At 48.3% G+C, this 22,269-nt stretch overlaps 1 protein-coding gene across 1 annotated transcript; it reads left to right on the forward strand.

The window, feature by feature from the left end:
* The first annotated feature begins 8,672 nt into the window (after positions 1–8,672).
* ERRFI1 (ERBB receptor feedback inhibitor 1) lies at positions 8,673–21,778 on the forward strand. The gene is made up of 4 exons (XM_037154246.2): positions 8,673–8,818; positions 17,977–18,153; positions 18,263–18,339; positions 19,167–21,778. The coding sequence occupies exons 2-4, from the start codon at positions 18,032–18,034 to the stop codon at positions 20,345–20,347; spliced, it is 1,380 nt and encodes a 459-aa protein (XP_037010141.1). The 5' UTR covers positions 8,673–8,818; positions 17,977–18,031; the 3' UTR covers positions 20,348–21,778.
* Positions 21,779–22,269: the final 491 nt, after the last annotated feature.

A 22,269-nucleotide genomic window follows, 5' to 3' on the forward strand; every position in this document is an offset into this window, starting at 1 on the left:
TGTCACCTGGTGATGTTGTAGCCACGGTAACTTCCTAACACCGCCTCCCGTGCTGGCAAACCAAAGCCCCTGTGCTGCACGTTGTGAAACCGCACAGCCCCGACGATGGGGCATACATAGCACCTGATACTTGGCCATGACCGTGAACAACGACGTCACTGGTTTATATACTTACTGTACTATATACTTTTACCATTACGGTATAGCACACTCTTTCTACTAATAAGAAGAAATAAAGCTTTGCTGTTATGCTGGCAGCAGTCGAATATCTTCTGTTTACCGTGTCTCTGGATGATATCACTTTCTCTTGTGCTTGATTTAATCCCGTGTTGTTTTACACCATAACACGCTGCACAGGCTTGTAGCCTGGGAGCGATCGCAGCCTTGCTGCGCAGTAGCCTGGACCTCCGCTGTCTGAGTGAGCCCACGCCCATGTTCGCGCAGCATCGGAGTGGCCTCCTGACGCCTTAATCAGAGCGCATCCCCGTTGGTGGGCGGTGCGTGACTGGGCTTGCTTGTTTACACCCCTGGGGTGGAAAGGAAAAAAATTCCCCTGAGAATTTGGAAGTTTGTCCTCTCACTGTGCGGTGGCCCAACACTCTTCACCAAAAACCCAGCTTACTCGAGTGACCCCGGCTCAGCAGCACTTCTCGGGGGTCTGGCAAACAAACACCAGTGTTTGGACCCCCACAGCAGAGATCCAAAGAACATAAGTTTTAAATAAAAAAATCACACAGTGCATGAGGAAACAAGTTACTAAAACTAAAACTAAAACTAAGCAGAAAAAACTGACAGCAGTAAACCCACAGAGACCGCCAATACGGGAATTTTTAGATTTCCATAAACATAACATCAAATATTATGTTTACTGCAATAAAGAGAAGCTTTAGAGAAGGACACAGAGGTGACCAAAAACCAAATACGATAGAGAAACATGACAAAGATAATCATCAATATCACAAAGTCGATTAATGCAAAGTAGCAGATGCAGTTAGAAGAGAGTAATAACAGATTGGGAAATAAATGCGAACACACTACGCATAACCCAGCACAGAGGCAGACACAGAAAATGCGAAAGAGCTAAGAGACACAGGAGGGGGCAGTTAGCAAGTCTGGCACTTACCCCAGTGAAGCCAGAGAAGGGAGACAGACTGGGGAGGGGGTAACGCCCAGCAATTTTCTAGAACTGGTGAAATACCATAATCCTCGGATAACCCATAAACCCATTGCAAACAAACTGCAATGCACTGACAGAGAAAAAGCCTTTAGAGAAAAGACAATACCTGTAAGAAAGGACAATTAGACTACAAGCTAACTTTTCATTCAGTAATGATATTAGAAGACAGTGGGATAACACTTTCAAAATTCTGAGGGAAAATACCTGTCAACTTAGTTACATATACATGAAGTTATCTTTCAAGGAGGGCGAAGAAGAGACATTTTCAAGCAAAAACCAATAGAGTTTTCAACCAACAAATCATCCCCAAACGAACTTTCAAAAGAAATACATTGTAGAAAGAAAACTAACCCTAAGATGAATGATCTCTGAGGATACGAAGGAATGATGAACCAAAACGATACGTGGTTAAATCTAAATAAATATCGACTGTCCATATACACAGTAACAATAATGTCCAATTAGTGGTGCTAAAGAGAGATTCAAATCTACCCAGGAACGTGCAACTGGGAGGCCGTCCTGTGAGTTAGCGTGTTCTGAGAGTGCCCCGGTAGGTTTGCAGGAGGGCCAAGCCGTTAGCTTTTGGCTTCCCTACGTTAAGTACGGATTTCACGCGCCTTCCACAAGCGCCAGGAAAGAACCCTAGCGCGCCAGCCCAGGCCCACCCGGGCCCCAGCGCTGCGCAGCTTTTCCTCCAGCCCAAGTGGGCTTCCTCCACTTCCCCCCACCCACCCACAGACGCCCGTAGACCACGTCCTCCATCGCAAAGCCTGCTTCCCGAGGACACTGGTCTGCAGTGAGTACCCAAAGGAGAAGCCCTGGTGAAAAATCCGAAACATGGAATCAGAGTTCGGGTGGAAGACAGCGCTGTGATCGGATGCCGGTGACTTTCACACGGAGGTGACAGTGGAAGTCCCGGGTGGGAATGAGACGGCTAATTCTTCCACAAATGCAGACAGCTTCCGAGGGCGTCTCCAGCCCAGTGTCCGCACCTGAGAAGCACAGGCGACTGAAGAGGACCGAGGGGACATCGAAGCGGTGTTGCAACCCAGTGTCATCGAGGTCAAGAGCAGAAAACTTCAAGCCACTTGTCAACAGTTTTAAAGGCGCATCCTATAGATAGAAAACTGTGGTCGTGGATACTTGACGTCTGTTGAGAACATCCAGCTCCTTCTCCCAGTCTGTTCCCTAGTTTCACTGTGGGAAACCATCCATCTCAATCACAGACGCATGCCTTTATTAGAAAAAATCTACCGCCTTTAAGATATCGTTCACGCGTAATCATTATTTTAAGAAAAGGGTAATCAGGATTTTTAATTCTGTAGTCTTAGATTGACCAAGGAAGACGTGAGAAGAAATTATGTTGGCAAATGGACTGGCCAAATTGAACTCATATTAACCCACATTCATCTAACCTTTATAATAGATTTTGGTTCGTGTCTTACTTTATAAAAAGAGTATTAAACCTAAAGCTCTGCCCTGGCCAGGTAGCAGAGTTGGGGAGAGTGTTGTCCTGATATGCCAAGGGTTGCAGGTTTGATCCCTGATCAGGACACATACAAGAATCAACCGATGAATGGGAACAACAACTCTCTCCCCCTCCCCCCGCCTTCCTGTCTGTTTCTAAAACCAGCAAGTACATTAAAAATTTTTTAAACCTAAAGCCCTGGGTTCTAGTGGTTTCTCCAGTGGGTATTTGTAACTTTGGCACTGTTGTAGGCACCAAAGGAGTTACTGTAGAAGACCATGAGCCTCAACCTGACCCCCCGAAACAAGCCACAGACTCCATTCCCATTGCCCTAAGGGGGTAAAGACCGAGGGGCTGACCCGAAACCTGCATTCGTTTCTCTCACTCTCTTGCTTCTCCCCTACTTCATAATTACTGCTGAAGATCGGTGCAAGTCTTGCATCCCGGAGTTAGAACCTGTGCCCTAGTCAGAAATGATAAATCAGAGCTAAGAAAATAACTTAGCACCCCAACCAAAAGTTGTCATGGTTTTGGTCACACAGTGTCTAACAGTGACAAGAGTGACCTCTCCCTAACACAGAAATTTGAGTGACCCACTGTCCATGTCACACGTTTTGGGTGGTTCTCCTAAGTTTCAGCACGGAATGTGGACTTCCTAATATGGTCGATACGGTCGAGTAAAATCTGGCCTCCGCTTCAACTCTCCAGACGCATCTCTTACCGTCTTGTCAGTGAAGCAGACTTGGCCTCCTCATCTACCCTGCTCATCTCCCCACCCTGAAGCATTCTTCCGCTCTCAGTGTAGACCTCAAGTGGTTCGGACAGGCTCTCCTGACCCCCTGTCTGGGTTGGCGCCTCTCCTGGTACTGCCAGGACATCACAGACAGTGAACATTACAACTTCCTGCGTGCTCACCCACACCCCCCACAGCAGCAAGTGCTCTGAGGCGAGGGACTGGGTCTCTCCTGCTCACTGACCGGTACCTAGCATGGACTGGCCCACAGTGGGAGTTCCACATATGTGTATTGTTGGATGGACGAATGAAGTTATAAATGCCAAGCAGGGTTAGCATTCATGCAATGCTTCTCAACATCACTGTCTCCAGTCACTGGGTGGGTTTCCTTGTCTTAGCATTCCAGAGAAGTGGCAAAGCTGTTCCCATATCAAAGTTCTGCAGGGACTTTAAGTTTATGCACAGATTAAATCTGTTTCTTTAAAGGAAACATGCCGATGGATGTGGATGAGTGTGGGCTTACAAATAAATGCTCCTAGACACTCGGCTGCTGGTCACTGCCCTTCAGGGAAGCCCGCAGGTCCTCCCTGCCTACAGCACGTCTCCTGGGACCTGCTGGTGCCTGAAGTTTCGTGATGACAGAGTCTTTTCTTTGGCTTAAGATTTTATAGCCTCTTAAATAGAAATAATGCAGATAAAGCAGGACATTTTATCTTACAAATCATTTATGCTGCTAGAATTTAATGAAACAACTTCCTTGACCAATCTAATCATACATAGTAATAAGCCATCGAGAATTCTGGAATCTTGCCATGAAAGGTGTCCAATCTCTCTCAAAGAATATGTAACAGTAACAATGAGAAGACAATACTGATAAAAACAGCTAACAGTTATTAGGCCCTGAGGGGTCAGGCTGTGTTCTGAACGCTTTTGCAAGCACCTCCCATTCTCCTGCCGAGGAGCCCTCCGGAGTGAAAACCACAGTTGCCCCATTTTACCAGAGATTAAGTCACTGGCCTGAGTCATACAGTTGGTGAGCTGGGATTCACAGCCAAACCCTCCGATTCCGGAGCTTAGGTTCTGCATCATAGGCCACTTTTCTTATTCTACTTTTAGCCAGAATGAAAGAAAATACATTGCCAAGGGACCAATTGGGTAAAATAATGCCAAATTATTTTAGAGCTAATTTCAAAGAAGTAAACATCTCAAAGCTTCCTTTTTAAAAATATAACAACTTTATTTTCCACATGCGTCAGCTAAGCTGAGCTACTTGCTTGGGTCTACATAAACAAATCTCATCTGTGTCGGTGGCTATGAAGGAGTGAAATATATTTCTGAAATCTCTTAATGAAGAATTGAACCCGAATATTATTTATTTATTTATTTATTTGGCGAGGGACTAGAGCACACCCTACCGGCCAGCTGATTGGAAATACAGCATTTACTTGGCAGAAATTGTTCACATTTGAAGATACAATTAGATGAGTGTCTAAAAGAAATGTGAAAAAACGCTCTTGTAAACATCCACGTATTAAATTAATGTATCTATGAGATACTAAAAAAAAATTCTAGTGGTTCTAAGTTCTAGACACAGAATAGAACTAGGAATACAATAACTACCAACAGTTCTAAATGTGCATTAAAAGAGCATTAGGTAAATGAAAAGTGGCTTAATTAAAAATAAACCACTCTATGAACAACCTGTCTAAGAAAGAGCAGTTTTAAAAAGTAGCTAACATGTAAAACAACAAATTGATAAAACCTGCCTGCTCAGTCCTCTCACGAGCTGAGTATACTACAAATATATTTTCTTTCTTTCTTTTCTTTTTTTTTTAGGGGAAAGGTTAGGAAGGAAGAGGAGTAGTATCACCAGTTACATAAGGGAAAAATGGGAACTGTAAAGAACTCTTTTCCTGTGCAACTTTTCAAATGGCTGCTAAATCCGAAAGCACAACTCCTGGATGCATCTCAACTCTTATCAGCCTGCATGTCTTAAAGCAATCCACAAAGTTCTTCGCCTGCAGAAATGCACGCGTCTGTGCCCAGATGCTTCCGAAACGTAAAGCCGTTGGTTTAGTGCCGTAAACCAACAGATCTGTAAGAAATGCCATTCTTCATTCAGCTGTCAAGCATATTTTTTTCCTGCACACTTACTTATCAATTACTTTTTTTAAAAGTGGATAGTTACATTGACATTGTAAATGGACAAAAGTAAAGGCTTGTGGACTAAGGGTGATGATGCAGACAGGGTGTCTCAATTTAAAATATTTCTTTGTCCAGAAGAAGGAACACAAAACCTTTTATAAGCAAGAATAAACACCAAAATGTGTATGTCCTCGTGGGATTCAAATAATATGGAGACGAGGTTGGGAGGTGGGAAGGGTCCCCCCACCCCCTGCGAGCCCTCTGCAGCACTGGCGGCACCGCTGGGAGAGGAGAGAAAGCCCCAGCCCTGCGGAGAGCAGAGGCTGTGGATCTAAGGTTTCCAAGCCAGAACCTCCCTCTTGTTCCCACTCCAAGGACAGCTTCTTCTTACACGGAAAGAAGGGCAAGTGCACAGTGATGACCTGGGTCAACGTGATGTAAGTCTAACATTTTAGATGTTATGTTTAGGAAGTTTTTTTATACTGAAAACAATCAGCTAATATAAATTCCTTGAGAAGTGGCCTCCAAATTAAATGGACTATGAGAGGTGTAGAAAACACATTGCCCGACTTTAAATTTCTTTCTTGTTGCAGGCAATTTAAAGCAAGTTAGGTTCAGTACGAAGAGTGTTTTTTTCGTAACCTAAACCTCTAGACTAGTGTCCTAATCTGTTAAAAATCGGTGAGAATGATCATTTGATAAGTGCAATATGCTACTATTATCTCAACTTGCATAGCATTCTCCTTTCCAACTCTTTCCCAAATACTCTATTATTGACATGTCAGTGGTATAACCAAATATCTGAAGTGGACTATTAGATCAAAGATTTGTGGGGGTTACATCAGTATAAGCCTCCTCCTAATTGGCTCACAGCTGAGAAAGCCATATTGTACGAACATAACTGTAAGCAAAATTCAGTAATCTATCAGCTATACCTGGCTTTCCATCCAAAATGAATACATCATGATGTTTTTGTTGCAAGTTTAAAATGGAGCAGAAGAAAACTCAGATTAACACATTACTCAGGGGATTTTACAATTTTTGATAATTTACCAGAACATTAGCATATCATTCAGCTCACCACCGTACAGTGGGTATCCTGTTGATCTTCTGTCTCTAAAGAAGGGGTGTGTCTGATGGTTGCTTTGGTGATTATCACTGTTTTATGAATAGGGAATGTCAAAGCCATGCCAATAAGGCCAGCACAAATTACAACTGTATTGTACCAACTTGAAATAGCGTAACTAGGGTTCCTTTCCGAGGAAACTGGAGCTCATCAAGGTCCCCATTCAGTAAATGCTTCACTGTGAGCTCTGAAAAGCTGTTCTCTGGCAAATTTTCCGGCTGGTCCTTTTTTTACACTGATAACGGCATATGGGCGAGCCTTCCACATGGACGGAACCAAAATGGGGAGGGGGATCTCATATTCTGTGAATCAAAAAACCTAATGTGGTAAGAAAACCAGCAATTAGTTGTGACTAATTTCCATCATCCTACAATAATACTAAACAAAAGCCAAAAGTAAGAAGTTAACAAACAAACAAACAAAGGTGGAATTGCTGGAAATGTTGATAAGCAGCATAGATAGGAAGATAGCCTGAAGCCTCTGTTGTCCAGAAAGAGCTGGTCAGGAATGGGGATAGAGGCTACTCTGCTAAACATTCATTTATCTTGCAACTGAAAAAGGGCAAAGGGATTCTTCAGATTTTTTTGGTGTGTGCCTACGTGTGGGTGGGTGTGTGTGCTTAAGGGCCTGTATTCACAATTAAGCCTTTGAATTAAATTTAAAAGAATGTAAGTAAATAATAGGGGAGAAAAGGCAAATCGTGTCTGGGAGGGCAAAGTTAATAGTTAACCTGATAGTGAGGTGGGAATCTCTCATTCCCTGCAAGAAGCCATCCCAGTCAGGCTAAAGGTACAACTACCTTCAGCGTTATCGCTGAAAGGCAGGCAGGGACTCCAGGGAGACGTAAGAGGCAGTAGGAGGTCTCCAGCCTCTACTCAATAGAGAGTACCATTCCAAGGGAGTTGCTCTAGTTAAAACTGGAGGGTTTCTGTCTGTTTGCTCTTTTTCTCACTTCAGTTACTCTTGGTTTGTTATCATTTGTATTATTTATTTTACGGTTAAACTATAAGCCTAAAGTTGCATCACCAGTGCCCCAAGAAACCTCCTCCAGCGGGCTCCCTGGCATTTGGTCCTCGGAGTCAGGGGCTGCCCCTGGGCCAAGGGACAGGGAGGCCCGAGCGGGCCTGATAGGTAACCTTGACTTGGGGACCTCAAAGGGACGCCAAGTTAGGGGTGGAGGTGCTCCTTCTGGAAGCCTGTGGGTGGCCCTGGCCGGGTCCACTGCTGCCAGGTCAAGTGGTCAGAGGGGCAGTGGCTGGTCAGCCCCTCTCTCAACTATCCTATGGGAGAGGCATCAGCCGTTTGGCCTCAGGGCCCTTAAAGGTCTCATACTGTCCCACACTGCTCATTGTACCCCACAGTCTCTCATTTCAGGGCCCCCCTAGGTCCCATGCTGCCCCTCACTGTCCCTTGCTCTCCCACTGTCCCATGCTGCCCTACACTGTCCTACTCTGTCCCTTGTATCCCACACTGTCGCTCGTTGTCCCAGGTGTTCCTGCTCTCCCACACTGTCTCTTTCTGTCCCACGCTGCCCCACAACGTCCCAGTCTGTCCCTCGTTGGCCCTTGCTGCCCCACACTGTCCCATACTGTGCCACACCTGGCTCTCGCTGACCCTCCCACGCTGCGGCCTGCGGGCATCGTGGAGAGCGGGGCGGCGCCCGCGGACACGCAAAAACCATCCCCGCGGCTGGAAATGATGGGAAACTCCGCGCGAGGCGCAGCGCCGCCTTGGGGTGAGGCAGGAACCGCAGCCGGAGCCGGGCTGCCCCCACTCTTCTTAGAGTCCGTAGAGCTGAGACGCGAGGCCGCAGCCGGCCAGATGCACCTCCCTGGGGGAGACAAAGGCGGCTTCCACGCAGGCCGCGCGACGCCGGTGGACCCCACGCGCGCGACCGCAGCATTGCCCCTTTAAGGGACTGGCGGCCGGGATTGGCTGCCGCGGGGAAGGGGGCGGAGACGTGACGTCACGCATCTGCCAATGGCTATAAAAGCAGGCGGCAGTGGCCGGGCGACTGCGGCCGAGTGCGAGAAGAGAGTGCGAAACGGGAGAGCCGCTGCGATCGGCCAGGCGCCTGCGCGGTGTCCGGGCCCCCGGAGCCCGCGGCGCTGAGCCAGCCGGGACGGACATGCGCGGGAGGGCGCCGTGGGGCAGCCGCGGCTCCGCGGGGTAAGGGGCCTGCGGGGTACGGGTGGGGAGGGTGGTGCTGCACCCCCGCCGCTGTGGGCTGCAGGCGGCTCCCGACGCTGGGCGGGTCCCGGGGCGCGGAGAGGGTCGCCCGACGCGGAGTCTCCGCGGGACGGACGAGCGGAGGGAGGGCCAGCCGGGGTGGCGCGGCCGGGCCTGGGGGCGCCCCAGCCTCGCCGGCCGCGCACCGGGCCCCAGGACGCTCCTCGGCCCTGAGACTGCTGCGGAGGGCACGGGGCTTCGGAGCGGCGAGCCGGGTCCTGCGTCCGTGGCTGGCGGCGGCCTCGCGCGCTCTGCTTGTCCACAATGGAGCTGCCTTCTCCTGGCGCGCACCGGGTGCCCATCAACCCTGTCCTGACATCCGCGGTGGGCGATCGCTGCCCGCGCGCGGTCCCCTGCTCAGTCTTGGCGACCATGGTCTTCTAACAGTCGGTTTTCCTTAATTCATCCCATAGCTCTGAGCCCTCTTCCTCTCCTAGGAACGTGATTCTGCTCTGAGCGTCCTAAATACTGCTTCATAAGGGAAGGAACTGCAGAATTCTCTGTTCTAAACGGGAACGCTCTTGGGTATTTCCCGGTGTACGTGTGTATTTATGTATATATCATAGTCTTAGTGCAAATGAGATGACTCCTTAGCCATGATTGGTGCTGTATGGTGCTTGCTAAGTCTTTATTAGGGTTTCGTCATTGCTTGAAAGGAACCAGTCTCTTACCTGATAAAAAATATGAATAGATTGTTAGTCATAAACTTAAGTGCAGTCAGAATAGAGACTGTAGCTTTAAAAGAGATGTGTTGGTGACTTTAGGTACACCTGCAACACAGGTAGGGCAGGACTGGTTTCTAGGCAACTGTCAGAGGTGAAGGAAGGTGAGGTTAAAATGCTTTTTTTTTTCTTGAGGACGAGTGTTCTGCAAAGTTTTAAGTTTTGCAGATCTGTAAGAATGCAGTAGCCATGTGTTTGTTGAGACTGAAACATCTTTGTTCAGCATACCTAGTCTTGCCTTTTAAAAAACTGACTTTTTAAAAAAATGTCTGTAATTACACGGTTTTAAGTGAAGTTGTATTTAAAAGGATCAAAGACCGGCTAGGTGCCCATTTCAGGGAATGACCAGATTTTGGCGAGACCAAAATAAAAGTTGGTTTCTTGTTAACATGCTGACTCTGATTGTTACGAGTATGTTATCCACCAAGCTTTTTTTTTTTTTTTTAAGAGACTACATACAGGTTTTAGCCTGGACTTCAGCACACAGTCACGCCCTCCTTCACACAGGTCTGTTTTCAGGTGTGTTCCATCGGATATGCACTAATAGGTGAGAGAGGTCTTGAACAAACCATTTATAAACCAACAAGTACTAGATTGTAAACCCCTTAAGGGCAGGAACTCTGTTCCTGTCTTATGCACCCTTGTACAGAGTTAATGATTGATAAATAATTGCACGAAAGCATATTATACATTTTAAAGCTCAGCAGGATTGGAGCAGTCACTGATAAGGGTCGCAAAGCAAATCTGTTTTTTAATGACTGTTAGGAAATGTCCAAATCATTCATATGTCGATAGTAGGAAAAATTGTTTGAATGAATTGTTTATACTACTTCCAGCTCCCCAAAGGTACTAATCAGTCTTTCTGTGAGATTTAATATACCACAGACTTGAGTTTTTGTGTGAAAACTGCTGCTTCTTGGCATCTGAACCAGATAATACTTCCTTTCTGCTAATATTGATGGTAGCTTTTAAAAGCAGTTGCTAAATTACAGGTACAATCGAACATGCTTGAAGCTGACCTGAATGTCTACATGCCATCAGGTTGCTTTAGAAAGGTGAGCAGAGGAGGAGGGAGGGGGTGGTGCCAGGGTTCATTCCAGGAATTTGAATGTCATGGGCTCCCTCTACCAGAGAAACCACTCTTCTCGCAATCTAAATACATTTGAATGGCTCCTTCATCATCAGGGTTCTGTGGCGTCTGCTGGTGCTCGAGTTTGGCCGTGCTTTATAGAAGCTAATGAATAACGCACTAGGTAAACAAAATGCAGTCGTGGCATCTGGGCAGTGTCTGCAGGGATAAACACTTGCTTTGTGAAGGCAGAGAGAACGGGAGCTGCGGGGCTCTGACTGTAAGTTTAACAGAGAAGTTAGTTTGGAGGTATGGAAAAGTTAGTGTTGGCCTCAGACTTCAGAAAGGAAACAAAAGATTCTGTGAGTTAGAGTCACTGTTGATACTTTATTCCAAGTCCTAATACCAGCAGTTTTCAACTTCTTCATCTCATGACACACATAAACTAAGTACTAAAATTCTGCCGCACACCAAAAATGCATGTTTGCCAATCTGACCCAAAAAGTAGGTATAATTTTGATTCATTCACATCAGAGCACTAGTGCTATGTTGGCTGTTGTCAATTTTTTTAATTTGACAATTTAAGGGGAAAGAGGTCAGTGCCCCTGACTAAACAGTCAAATATTGAATGTTTTAAAAATTCTTGCAGCACACTGGTTGGAAATCACTGCCTCATACCATAAAATTGGGCAATTACTAAAAGGCCAATGTATACACTTTTAAAATATGGGTCCCTGGCTATATGGATTAGGCCTTTTCAGCTCCAAAGTGTGTCACAATTCAACAGGACATTACAGTTGAATAGAGGGAACCATAGGAAGATAAGAGTTAGAAGGACAGCCCTGGCTGGTGTGGTCCAGTGGATTGAGCACCAGCCTGTGAATGAAAGGGTCGCAGGTTCCATTCCTGGTCAGGGCACATGCCTGGGTTGCAGGCCAGGTCCCTGGTAGGGGGCATGTGAGATGCAACCACACACTGATGCTTCTCTCCCTGTCTTTCTCCCTCCCTTCCCCTCTCTCTAAAAATAAATAAATAAAATCTTTAAAAAAATTTTTTAAAAGAAAAAGAAGATAGTGTCCAATAACTCTTATTAAAAAGACCCACAGACTGGGAAACAACTAGACAGGTTGTCTAAAGGAATGCTGCGCCCTGTGTGTGGAGTGTTCGTCTCCTAACTCTGTGGGTGTTGCCTTTCCATCCTTTTACATAAAGGATTTTTATGTAAAAAGTCACCTGAGAGAGGCCTTCCCTAACCACCTGTTGGAGGTGACCGTGATCTGAAATGGTGGCTTTGACCGTTGTAGCTCTCACCACTGGACTGAGGCTTCAGCAGGTGGCGGCCATGTGTCTTGCACCCAGTGTCGTATCTAGTGCAGAATAAGCATTTGATGGCTGTTTATGAAAGGACTTCGTCCTTGCCCTCGAAGAACTTGTGAGCTAAACACTACAAATACCTCCCGCATTGCACGTAGCCATCCTTTGTGTCAGTTTCCCCATTTGTAAACAAGCGTGTTGGGAGGAGAAACGGTGGGGAGGGGGTCGCCTGAGAGGGAAGCAGCTGGGGAAAGGGGGGCCAGTGACAGTGTAGTGGGGAGAACACTGCTGCGTCTGAGGCAGAAGCAGTAACAGGAAGGTGCCACTTCATTTCCTCCTGTCTCTGAAATGGAGATTATAATCCCTGCCTCTTCTCACAGGGATGTCATGGGGATCAAGTGAGATGATGTGTTAGAAAGTGCTTTGTGATTTGTGGAGTGCTTGGCAAATACAAGATACCTGATTATGGAAAGCCTGCAGCCCTGAGACCCAGGCCCAGGCCGTGAGCTCGTACACTAGCAAAGGAGGCCTGGGGTCGGGGGTCACTGACCTCTTTCGAGGGTAAAGGGCACTGACCTGCAAAGTTGTGTCAAACAGGGCACTTCAATGGATGTGGGGGGGGGGGGGACATCGGCGTATCATTAAAGATTGAGGGCTTCAAAAGAATTGCTTGAAGTAATTGAAGAATATAAACCTAATACCTTTTTAGAGGATATAAAGGGCAAATCTGCAACTAATCACTTTTATAGGAGAATCTGAAGGAGTTGAAGTAAAACAAGAACTTCTGTAGGATAAGGGTTACCCAAGAAAAATTATCTCCAAGCCACAAATCCCCAGAAAAGCCCGTCTGAACCGCCCTACAACTGGAGCATTGTCGGGGTCAGAGCTCATCCTGGCTTCACTGCCAAGCGGCCTGAAGAGGCGGCGTGCGTGGTGGGGGCTTTGGTACCAGGCTCCCTGGGTTAAGTCTTGATCCACTGCTTGCCATACCCTCCTCAGACTTGACCTTGACCCAGTAAGGTGCTGACCTCTGCCTCCAGTTCCTCACCTGTAATAGTAACGCATATCCCTAGGGTTGCTGAGGGGGTTCAGTAAGTTAGCGTATAAATAAAGCACTTAGAACAATGCCTATCAGGGAAGCGTCCAGTGGATCAGTTGTTATTTTTACTGGTCTGATGTTCATTATAACAACTAGAGCTACCCTCTGGGTGCTCATTAAGTAAATTTGAAGTTTTGAAGATACGCTTCCCATCATTAGACCACCGTGCTTGTTGTCATTAAAATTAGAGTAGAATTTACACATCTCTTACAATTAGAACTACTACACGCATGTCTTAAAGGAGTAATGTTTTTCCACCCTCTGGGTGCTGCCCCTGATTAGACTGCTCTGCAGAAAAGGACAAAAGACCAGGTCTGTGGTGTCAGAGACCAGCTGAACCAAAAGGCTGTTGATAACTGTGGTAGTTGAACGGATAGGTTTTGTTACCTTGCCATTTCTTAATACTCAGAAAGCAAAGATTCTGAATTATCCAAGAGATCATGTCGCTTAGCTTTGATTTTGACAGTCTGAAGATAAGTCACTTTCCTTGTTGCCACAGCGTCTCCCGACATGGTCGTCACACACCCGGTGTGTTGGGGACAAGTGTCACCCGCGCTGGTTCCAGCTACACTTCCATCTTTACCAAAACCACCAAGCTTAGCCTGGACTCGTTCACAACTATTTTACTCACATTTTATTGAGATAATGTAAGCTTTTAAAAAGCCACCTGTGTTTTTATTTTATTTTTTTTAAGATTTTACTTATTTTTAGAGAGAGGGGAAGGGAGGGAGAGAAACATCCAATCAGTCGCCTCTCTCATGCCCCCAACTAGAGACCTGGCCTGCAACCCAGACATGTGCCCTGGCTGGGAATTGAACTGGCGACCTTTAGGTTCACAGGCCGGCACTCAATCCACCGAGCCACACCAGCCAGGGCTAAAAGTCACTGTGCTTTTAATGTGAAGGCTGTTGGTACTCTTCCCAGTGACTGGATGCAGCAAAGGAAAGAAATATCATTCACTTGCTTGCCCCTCTTTCCTGTTCCCCAAATCACACCCTATTAAAAACCCTGGGAAGAAACCCTGGGTTGAGGCCTTGATTTTGAAGTCTTTTGCTCTTAGTAAATAGCAACTGTCGCAAACACTGATAAACATCAGATCAGTGCACTTTGTCATATTATTAATAAAGGTTGCGATTCTATAAAAGAGGTCAGCTGAACGTTCGGTATGTCGAAGGGCTTGGCTGCTAGTGCTTTAGACACAACTCCCAGTAAAAATGGTGGGGTTTTGTGGTTTTTTCCCCAAAGGTGATTATTTTAGAGATTTTCAAAGGAAAGACCAAAACACGCAGGTGTCAGTTGATCTGGGGAGGATTTACAATCATGGGATGTGTCACGTTCCTAAATCAGTTTCTTCTTACACATTTTGCCCCTAAATGTAATTACCTTATATGTCCTTGGGTCTGGGCATAGTTCTGTAGGTGATTGTTGAATGCAGCTGAAAAGACCATTTATCACCCTGAATAAACAGAAATCAGGTTCTAAAACCAGATTGAAAGAAGGAAATTACATCACACTTTTAAATAAGGAAGCACTGGGCAGAACTGGATGAGTCGAGTGACAAAAATGTGCCCCTCCCCCCCTTGTGGGCTGCTCCTGAGATTTATTAATGAGATCTGGTGGCCAGGTAAGCAGATCTAGGTTATTGTCTTAAGGTAGCCTGGTTTTTTCAGGTTCAAAGAGACTGTCCTCCAGGTAAAGGCCTGGGATTCCACCTTAATAAAGAACATTCAGTGTGCTTATTGGTGTAGCTTTTTTGTTTTGTTGGGTTTTTTAACAGCAAAAATACAGTAGATGCCTTATAATCCAGAAGAAATAATGTGTAAGAGCAGGGGGAGTGAAGCACTGCCCTGAGACTGCCTTAAGTGAATACACAGCCAGAGAAACCGATTTCAAAGGCCACACTGTTAACCATTTAAGTTTACAATTTTTACCCAGTCCGCAGACTGTCCACTTTAGATTTTGGAAATGAATTTGAGGAAAATCGACTGCTTCATATCCTAAACGTATTCCTTACAGTCCTTTGCTTTTTCCCTTAGTTCTTCACTGATTTACACTGCATGTGAATCTTTCACGTAGTTACTTTTTTAAAAAAATGAGATGAACCTTTTCACAATATCCATTTAGCAGCTATTAGAAATGAGTGATGCCAGGCCTTCCGGGGAAAACCAGGCCCTGTCCTAGAAGGTTTGGAGGATGGGAAGCTCAGGGGACCCTACACAAAGCCACAGGACCCCTGGCTCTGCTCCACGCACTGGTGGACAGGTGGGCTAGGGGCTGGCCCTCGAGGGGAAGCTGAATTTTGACGGATCTGGGGGAGAGAGAAGCAAGTGCCTGACACACGTAGATGGGGCCTTGTGGAGGCCCTGAGGCCAGCCCGGGGCGCTCTGGGTCAGAAGATCTGACACAGTGGCAGGTCTGCACTTGAGCTGTAGTCGGGACCACTGAGTGGAGCGGCGCGCAGGAGTAAGGGGCACCTGGGAGACCGTGGCTCTCTGTCACTGAGCCCTGTGGGCTGCAGCTCAGGTTGAAAGTGTGGCGCCCCTAGACCCTGACCTGGTTGGGGAAGGAGGGTAGGGCGCTGGGAGTGCCAGAGGACCCCCCCTAAGTGCAAAGACAACCACCAGACAATGGGAAATGCTGCGTGGAAGCCGGAGCCAGGGCTGGGGTCAGGATTCAGGGCTGTCTGTGCTGCTGCAGCCGCAAAGTGGGTCAAAGCTGGGCAGGGCCGGCCGGTGTGAGGACCTAAAAGGACCACCTCGAGAAACATGGCTTTAAAGAGTATATTTTCCCCTTGAATGAAAAAACATCCATGTGATGTTTAACAAGAAAAAGTAGTTCACATCTGGGATTGGAATTTAACAGCATTTTTAACACACTTAAAAGATGAAAGTTAGCTCATAACTTTTAGAAAAGTTATTATACCTAAGGTTATTTAGATCCTGGTGTGTACCACACTGCCTGGATTAATTAATTAACATTGGCTTTCATATTTGCATTTCAACAATCCCATCTTGTACTCCCAGGTGCTGATTTTCCTAAGGGGTGTATTTTTGCTATTGTCCTCCTGATTAGCTGTGAGGCAGAGCTGGCTTCCCGGTTACAAAGAGACAATGTGAAACGCCACAGCTTCAGGTGGCACTCCAGCGGCGCTTTCCTTTCCACCTGAGGCCGGCCCAGTGGGTCCGGCATCTGCCCCCCATTCCAGGAGCCCTCACTCCGGTGAATGCTCAGACTTCCGCGCGTGGCGTAAAAGCATTCTGGTGGCTCCATCGCCTCAGTTTACCTGCTGTCGGAGGCACCCATGTGGCAGGTTCGTTTCCCAGCCTGTGGCAGGTTGCCCTCTGAGTCTGCAGTCATGTTTTCCGCAAGAAGAGAACATAAACTCACGCTGCCCTCCTCGCTTCTCCGTGCAAGCAAGTAGGAAGTTGCGACGGGTTTCATAATGCGGCCCATTCACAATTCCCCATTGAAACGGAGAGGCAGGTCACCTTCTATGAATACACAAAGACACTATTGTGGTCAGAAGTGAGCTGGCTTCATGAACACAATTCTTTTCAGACTAAAAAAATTTTTTTCTTAAGAAAGCTAACAAGTAGGTGATGGAAACAATGAATAAAAAATAACTTTTTCTAGAACATGTAAATGATTTTAAGGGACCCCTGAAACATAAGCTTAGAACTGAGGCGGCCGAGGCGTGTCGGTCTGTGGAAAGCTCAATAGATGGCAACGGGCGGGGGCACAGGGGCGCTGCTGGCCTGCAGACAGGTGGGGGCGGGGCCCCAGGGTCCCCACCGCGCACGTGCGGCCCTGCCTGTGCTCCCGGGTGCTCGGCACACACCTCTTCTCTGAGCTCACGGGCTCGTAGGAGGTGACAGATTTGTTCCTAAAACAAAAAAGTAACCTGTGCTCCCCTGCCCTCACCTCCATCCTCTGCACACCAGCTCACATACATTTGGTGAAAATAAGAAAGTGTTGTGAAGTCTCTTCACACATCTGACAAGGGGTCACTGTTACACATATAGTTGACAAAGTATGTCCCAAACGTGTTCTAAGCCTGACATAGATACTAATTAACACGAGCACTGATGCTCTAATGGCGAATAAAAGCGAAATTAAAAAGAGGCTCTGGGGACTCCGGGCCAGTACCCACTGATGAGGGAGGGGGCTCCCAAAGTTGAGGATCAGTAGGTCAAGGAGAGGGTACGTCCCTGTCCCTGTCACCCATGCCTTGCAGCTGGCATGTCAGCAGGAGAATGTGAAGAATGCACCTTTCTGTCTGTCTCTGAAAGGGAAGAGGAAGCTGTCCCAGGCTGCCACCAAAGCCAGCCACCTTGCAGAACTGGATTTTTACAGGATAATGGAAATCAGTATCTTCCTATATTCCTTTATTCTTGAACAAGTAACCACCGGAGAATTGTCTTCCTGAGGCCGACCCTGAAACGCAGAATCCAGATGAATGTCGGCCGTGGGCTGCCGAGGTGCCAGTTGTAGAGTCTCGTCTGCGGGAGGCGTTGGGCTCTTCGGAACAGGAGCCCTGCAGTGTGGGCCATGGGGGCTTCTGAAGGCCAGGTGTGGGCAGTCAGAGGCCGCCAGCAGGGCTGCTGTCAGCTGTGGGCCCTGGCATGAGGGGGTCCGCTCTCCCTGGCCACAGGTTATTTCCCACTTTGCTCAAAACATTGCAAATCTTGGATCAGGACTTCAGGAAAAAAATCACTTTTAACGTCTACGTTTCAGTACCCTCACAAGAAGTACGAATGAGTATAAAAATGTCAGAATTAAGCAAAAGTCTGTAACTAAGTTTTTCTGTTTGGCATCCTGGAAATTCTCTAGTATTAGCCGTTGATGGGTATTTCTGAATTGTCCCTGCATCCTCTCGTCCCTCTCTGTCTCCTAGGGACCAACAGCTGCTGGCTGACTGACAGAGCCCTTGGGGTCCCAGTGTGAGCACAATGTCAACCGCAGGAGTGGCCGCTCAGGAGATTCGCGTCCCGCTGAAAACCGGGCTTCTGCGAGATGGGCAGACCATGGGGGACCTGAGCACCTGCTGGGGCAGTCGTGGAGAGTTTGAAAAGTGAGTGTGAGACATGTTGCCTTGGACTCCCTCACTCCCTCGGAGTGTGAAAAGAAAACGAGAGTGATCGCTACTTGTTTCTGACCAAGATGTCTTTGTTTTATTTCAGTCACTTTTTAAACATTGACCCAATAACCATGGCCTACAGTCTGAAGTCTACTGCTCAGGCGCACCTGACATCTCTTGGTATGTGTCCTGCGGATCCAGGCGTCCGCCGCTCGCTTGCCCCCCGGCACTGCCTTTCAAAAGGAGGACACAACCCAAGTTCCTCCAACAGTCTGACCCCTAGTGGCAACACTCTGAAGATAGTCTGTTCTTCCGGGACTATCGTCCCTGATCCGAGTCACTGATTCCCAACTAGACCCACCTGTGGAAGTTCAAGAATTAAGTTCTGGTCCCAGTCATGACACACACATAGCTTTTAGAACCTTTGGGTGAGACCACTCACCTTTCGTACTTGTATCGAATGCCTGTTTGCAAGTGATCAAGGAGTAAAAATGTTGATAAAACCTTAGAAAGGCATGTTAGACACCATATAGTCCTTGTAACGTGGACATTACATGCTTTAGGTTTTTGCAGGCAAGTCCACTCACTCCAATACCACCCTGGCGAGAACTGCAAGGGCTTCATCTTATCTCTCGCAGGCCCCGTGCACTGGGGATGGTCGCAGCTCGTAAATGACCGGGCTGCCGTAGTGTGGTGTTCGTGTAAATTACATGCTGTTCATCTTCTGCGAGTTTTGCACACGTCACAAAACCTGCCAGAGAGGTGTGGGTGTGTGCCATGCACATGTCCAGGGGAGATAGAAGAGATAATTTGTTCTTTGAACCAGATCCTGTGCGCTAACAATCTTCTGGGCTCTAATTACACCCCTGGTGGTTGCGTTGCACGGGTGTTCTCAGGGTGACGGCGGCTGCCGTCCAGGCAGCAGCCCTGGGAGCCCGGGCAGCCGGGTCGTCCTCACGCAGGGGAGGGCCCTGCTGGGCCTTTATTCACCTTCCCGTTCTTTCCAGGGCGCTCCGTGACATCTGCTCCGACCAACGGCCACCGCCTTGCAGAGCAGGGCGCCTCTCAGAAGGCCACCCTGCCCCCTCTTACTCTTCCCACAAGTGAAAACTTGGGACCCCATGATGAAGATCAAGTTGTGGGTGGTTTTAAGAAACTCTCAGTAAATGGAGGGTGTGCTCCCACCCCCCCTCTCACACCCATGAAGAACAGCCCGTCCCCGTTCCCCTACCAGGCGCTCGAGCGGGGCTGCAGGCCCCTCCCCCCCCTGCCCATCTCGGAAGGCCACTGTCTGGACGACACAGACTGTGAGGTGGAGTTTTTCACCTGCTCCGACACAGACTTGCTTTTGGAGGACTGCACGCCTTCTGAGTTCAAGTACAGAGTCCCTGGCAGGCGGAGCTTCCGCGGGTGTGGCCAGATCAACTATGCTTATTTTGACACCCCGACCGTCTCTGTGGTGGATCTCAGCCAGGCATCCGAGCAAAACACAGGGGGGCAGCACCCAGAACCCCCTGCACCCCAGAGCCACCGGAGGTTAAGAAGGTCTCATTCGGGCCCAGCTGGATCCTTTAACAAGCCAGCTGTAAAGGCACACAGCTACGTGCACAGAGCTTCTCCAAACTCCGATGAAGACAAACCTGAGGTCCCCCCCAGGGTCCCCATACCTCCGCGGCCCATGAAGCCAGACTACAGAAGGTGGTCGGCCGAGGTGACTTCCAGCACCTACAGCGACGAAGACAGGCCTCCCAAAGTGCCACCGAGAGAACCTCTGTCGCGGAGCAACTCCCGCACGCCGAGCCCTAAAAGCCTTCCGTCTTACCTCAACGGGGTCATGCCCCCCACCCAGAGCTTTGCCCCCGACCCCAAGTACGTCAGCAGCAAAGCTCTGCAAAGACAGAACAGTGAAGGGTCTGCCAATAGGGTTCCCTGCATCCTGCCCATCATTGAGAATGGGAAGAAGGTTAGCTCCACACACTATTACCTACTACCTGAGAGACCGCCGTACCTGGACAAATATGAAAAGTTTTTTAGGGAAGCAGAAGAAGCAAATGCGAGCACTCGGGTGCAGCCCTTACCCGCCGACGGCGGTGTCGGCCCAGCCACAGAAAAGCTGGACCCGATGCCCAGAGCGGACCCGGGTGGCCACGGGAAGCGGAAGCACTCGGCCTACGTGGTCTCACCCTAGGCGCCGGCTCGGGTCCGGCGGAGGTTCCAGGGAGCAGGGGGTCCTCAAGCAAGTTCCCAGCCTGCCTGCGGTTCACGGGAAGGCGTTCCAGGCTGTGGAACAAACTGCTGAACTCTGGAGAGAGAGGCTGAGAGGTGCTGTTGTGCTGAGGGCCCGGCTTGCCAGCGCTGGAGAGAGGTCTGTCCGCGCGCCAAGACGTGGCGGGGCAGGGCGGGGCGCCACGCACACAAACGCCACAGACTGCATGTGCACTCGTGGCGCAGCCTAGACCAAGTAGCAGGTTAGCCAGCTAGTGACTCCCTTAGAGTAATATATATATATATATATATATTTGGGACGTGAGAACTCGCGCTGCAGGAGGACTCGGGGCAGACCGAAAACTGAGCACATAGAAGAAACCACAGTATTTAGATCGGAATCATAAAAATTATTTTTGCTTAGTAGTAAGTTTGCAGATTTCTGGCTCTTCGGTCTGTTATGTTTTGTTTGATTTCTTTTTGCCAGCAGTCTCTTCTTGGGGCGCGGGGTGTGCGTGCGCTCTGTGGCTGTGCCCCCCAGGCTGAAACGCCCCACGCGCTTCCCGGTTGCACGTCCTGCGGTGCTGAGGGCAGGGCCGGCAGCGTGTGTGGCAACTGCATTCTCACCCGGACGTGTCTCGCATCTTGGGAAATAAGAAGATACGACTGCATTTTCCTCACAACTCCTGCTTCGTTCCACCCACCAAGACGGCCCGTGGCCGCACGAGCCTCACGGGAACAGTGGGACGCGGGGGACTCGAGAGGCGGACTGTTCACCAGGGCTCAGGACGCGGCTCTTAAGCAATAAGGAAACACTTAGCTATGCGATTGAGAGTTACTGTGTGGGGGTGTGTGGCGGGTTTTTTGTCGTTTGTTTTGGTTTTTTTTTTAGACTCTTAATAAACAAATCCAACACAAGCTGGCCTTGTGTTGCAGGTTCCTACTCAGTATTTCCTGAGGATTGTTTGCTTTTTAAGTAAAACACTTCTGACCAAGAGCGCAATATATGTCTTGCTCCCAGAGGTCACATCAGCATCTTTCTGCTTTCCAATCCCACGGCTGCCTGCTCGTTCCACTCGCCGGAACACACAGCTCTGCTCTCACTGCCGCGGCTTGGACGTGCGAGTCCTGCGTAGCCGGGCACACGGCAGGCGCTGGCTCCCACAGGCACGCCGCTGCGACGGTCTCGCAACAGTTAAACGGGCTCTTAACGGTTTAAGCTGCTGAGTGATTATTCGAGCTATTTAAAGCTATATTTTAGTCTGAACTAAATGAAGGTTAAAACATGCTTTAGAAAGTGCACTGATTTCTGCATTATGTGTGCAGTATTGGACAAAGGATTTTATTCATTTTTTGTTGCATTATTTTGAATATTGTCTTTTCATTTTAATAAAGTTATAATACTTATTTATGATACCGTTAGTAATGTTTCTTGCCTAAACTCTCGCCAGACTTTCTATCTGCAGCAATCTGACATCACCGTTTTTAAGCACAAGGGAAGATTTCTAGTTGCACACTTGAAACTTACTGTCATTCCCTAAAATGCCAGATAATATGAGCAAGTTGTGTTTAAATAGTATACAAGTGCGCAGTGGAAACGAGCTGTTTGTGTTCCTTTCGTGAGAAAGTGAACTTGAACTGATGCCACGCTGCTATCCAAACAGGTGTCGTTGGGGAGGGGTGGCCCCTGCGAGGGGGCAGGAATGGGAGAAACCAGCCCTGATGGACTTGGTGACTCGTGTCAGATTCAGGACTAGGTTAGGATGACTCAGTCCCTGAGAGGCCACCGAGGGTCCCAGCTTGCCCCAGCATCGAGGAAAGGGTGACCCCCTGGCAGCTGCGGGTGCAGGTGGAGACTGCAAGGCTGGGCGGGTGTGCAGACGCCTCTGCCCTCGCTCTGCCTGC

The sequence above is a fragment of the Artibeus jamaicensis genome, unplaced genomic scaffold (genome assembly GCF_021234435.1).
Source record: "Artibeus jamaicensis isolate MK-2021 breed Jamaican fruit bat unplaced genomic scaffold, CSHL_Jam_final scaffold_847, whole genome shotgun sequence".
In the NCBI taxonomy this organism is placed as follows: domain Eukaryota; kingdom Metazoa; phylum Chordata; class Mammalia; order Chiroptera; family Phyllostomidae; genus Artibeus; species Artibeus jamaicensis.

Excerpts from the sequence above, each read along its gene's own strand:
- ERRFI1 (XM_037154246.2), top strand. The coding sequence starts at position 18,032 with ATGTCAACCGCAGGAGTGGCCGCTCAGGAGATTCGCGTCCCGCTGAAA. Across the intron at positions 18,154-18,262 it reads AGTCGTGGAGAGTTTGAAAA|TCACTTTTTAAACATTGACC; the intron begins GTGAGTGTGAGA and ends GTTTTATTTCAG. Across the intron at positions 18,340-19,166 it reads GGCGCACCTGACATCTCTTG|GGCGCTCCGTGACATCTGCT; the intron begins GTATGTGTCCTG and ends CGTTCTTTCCAG.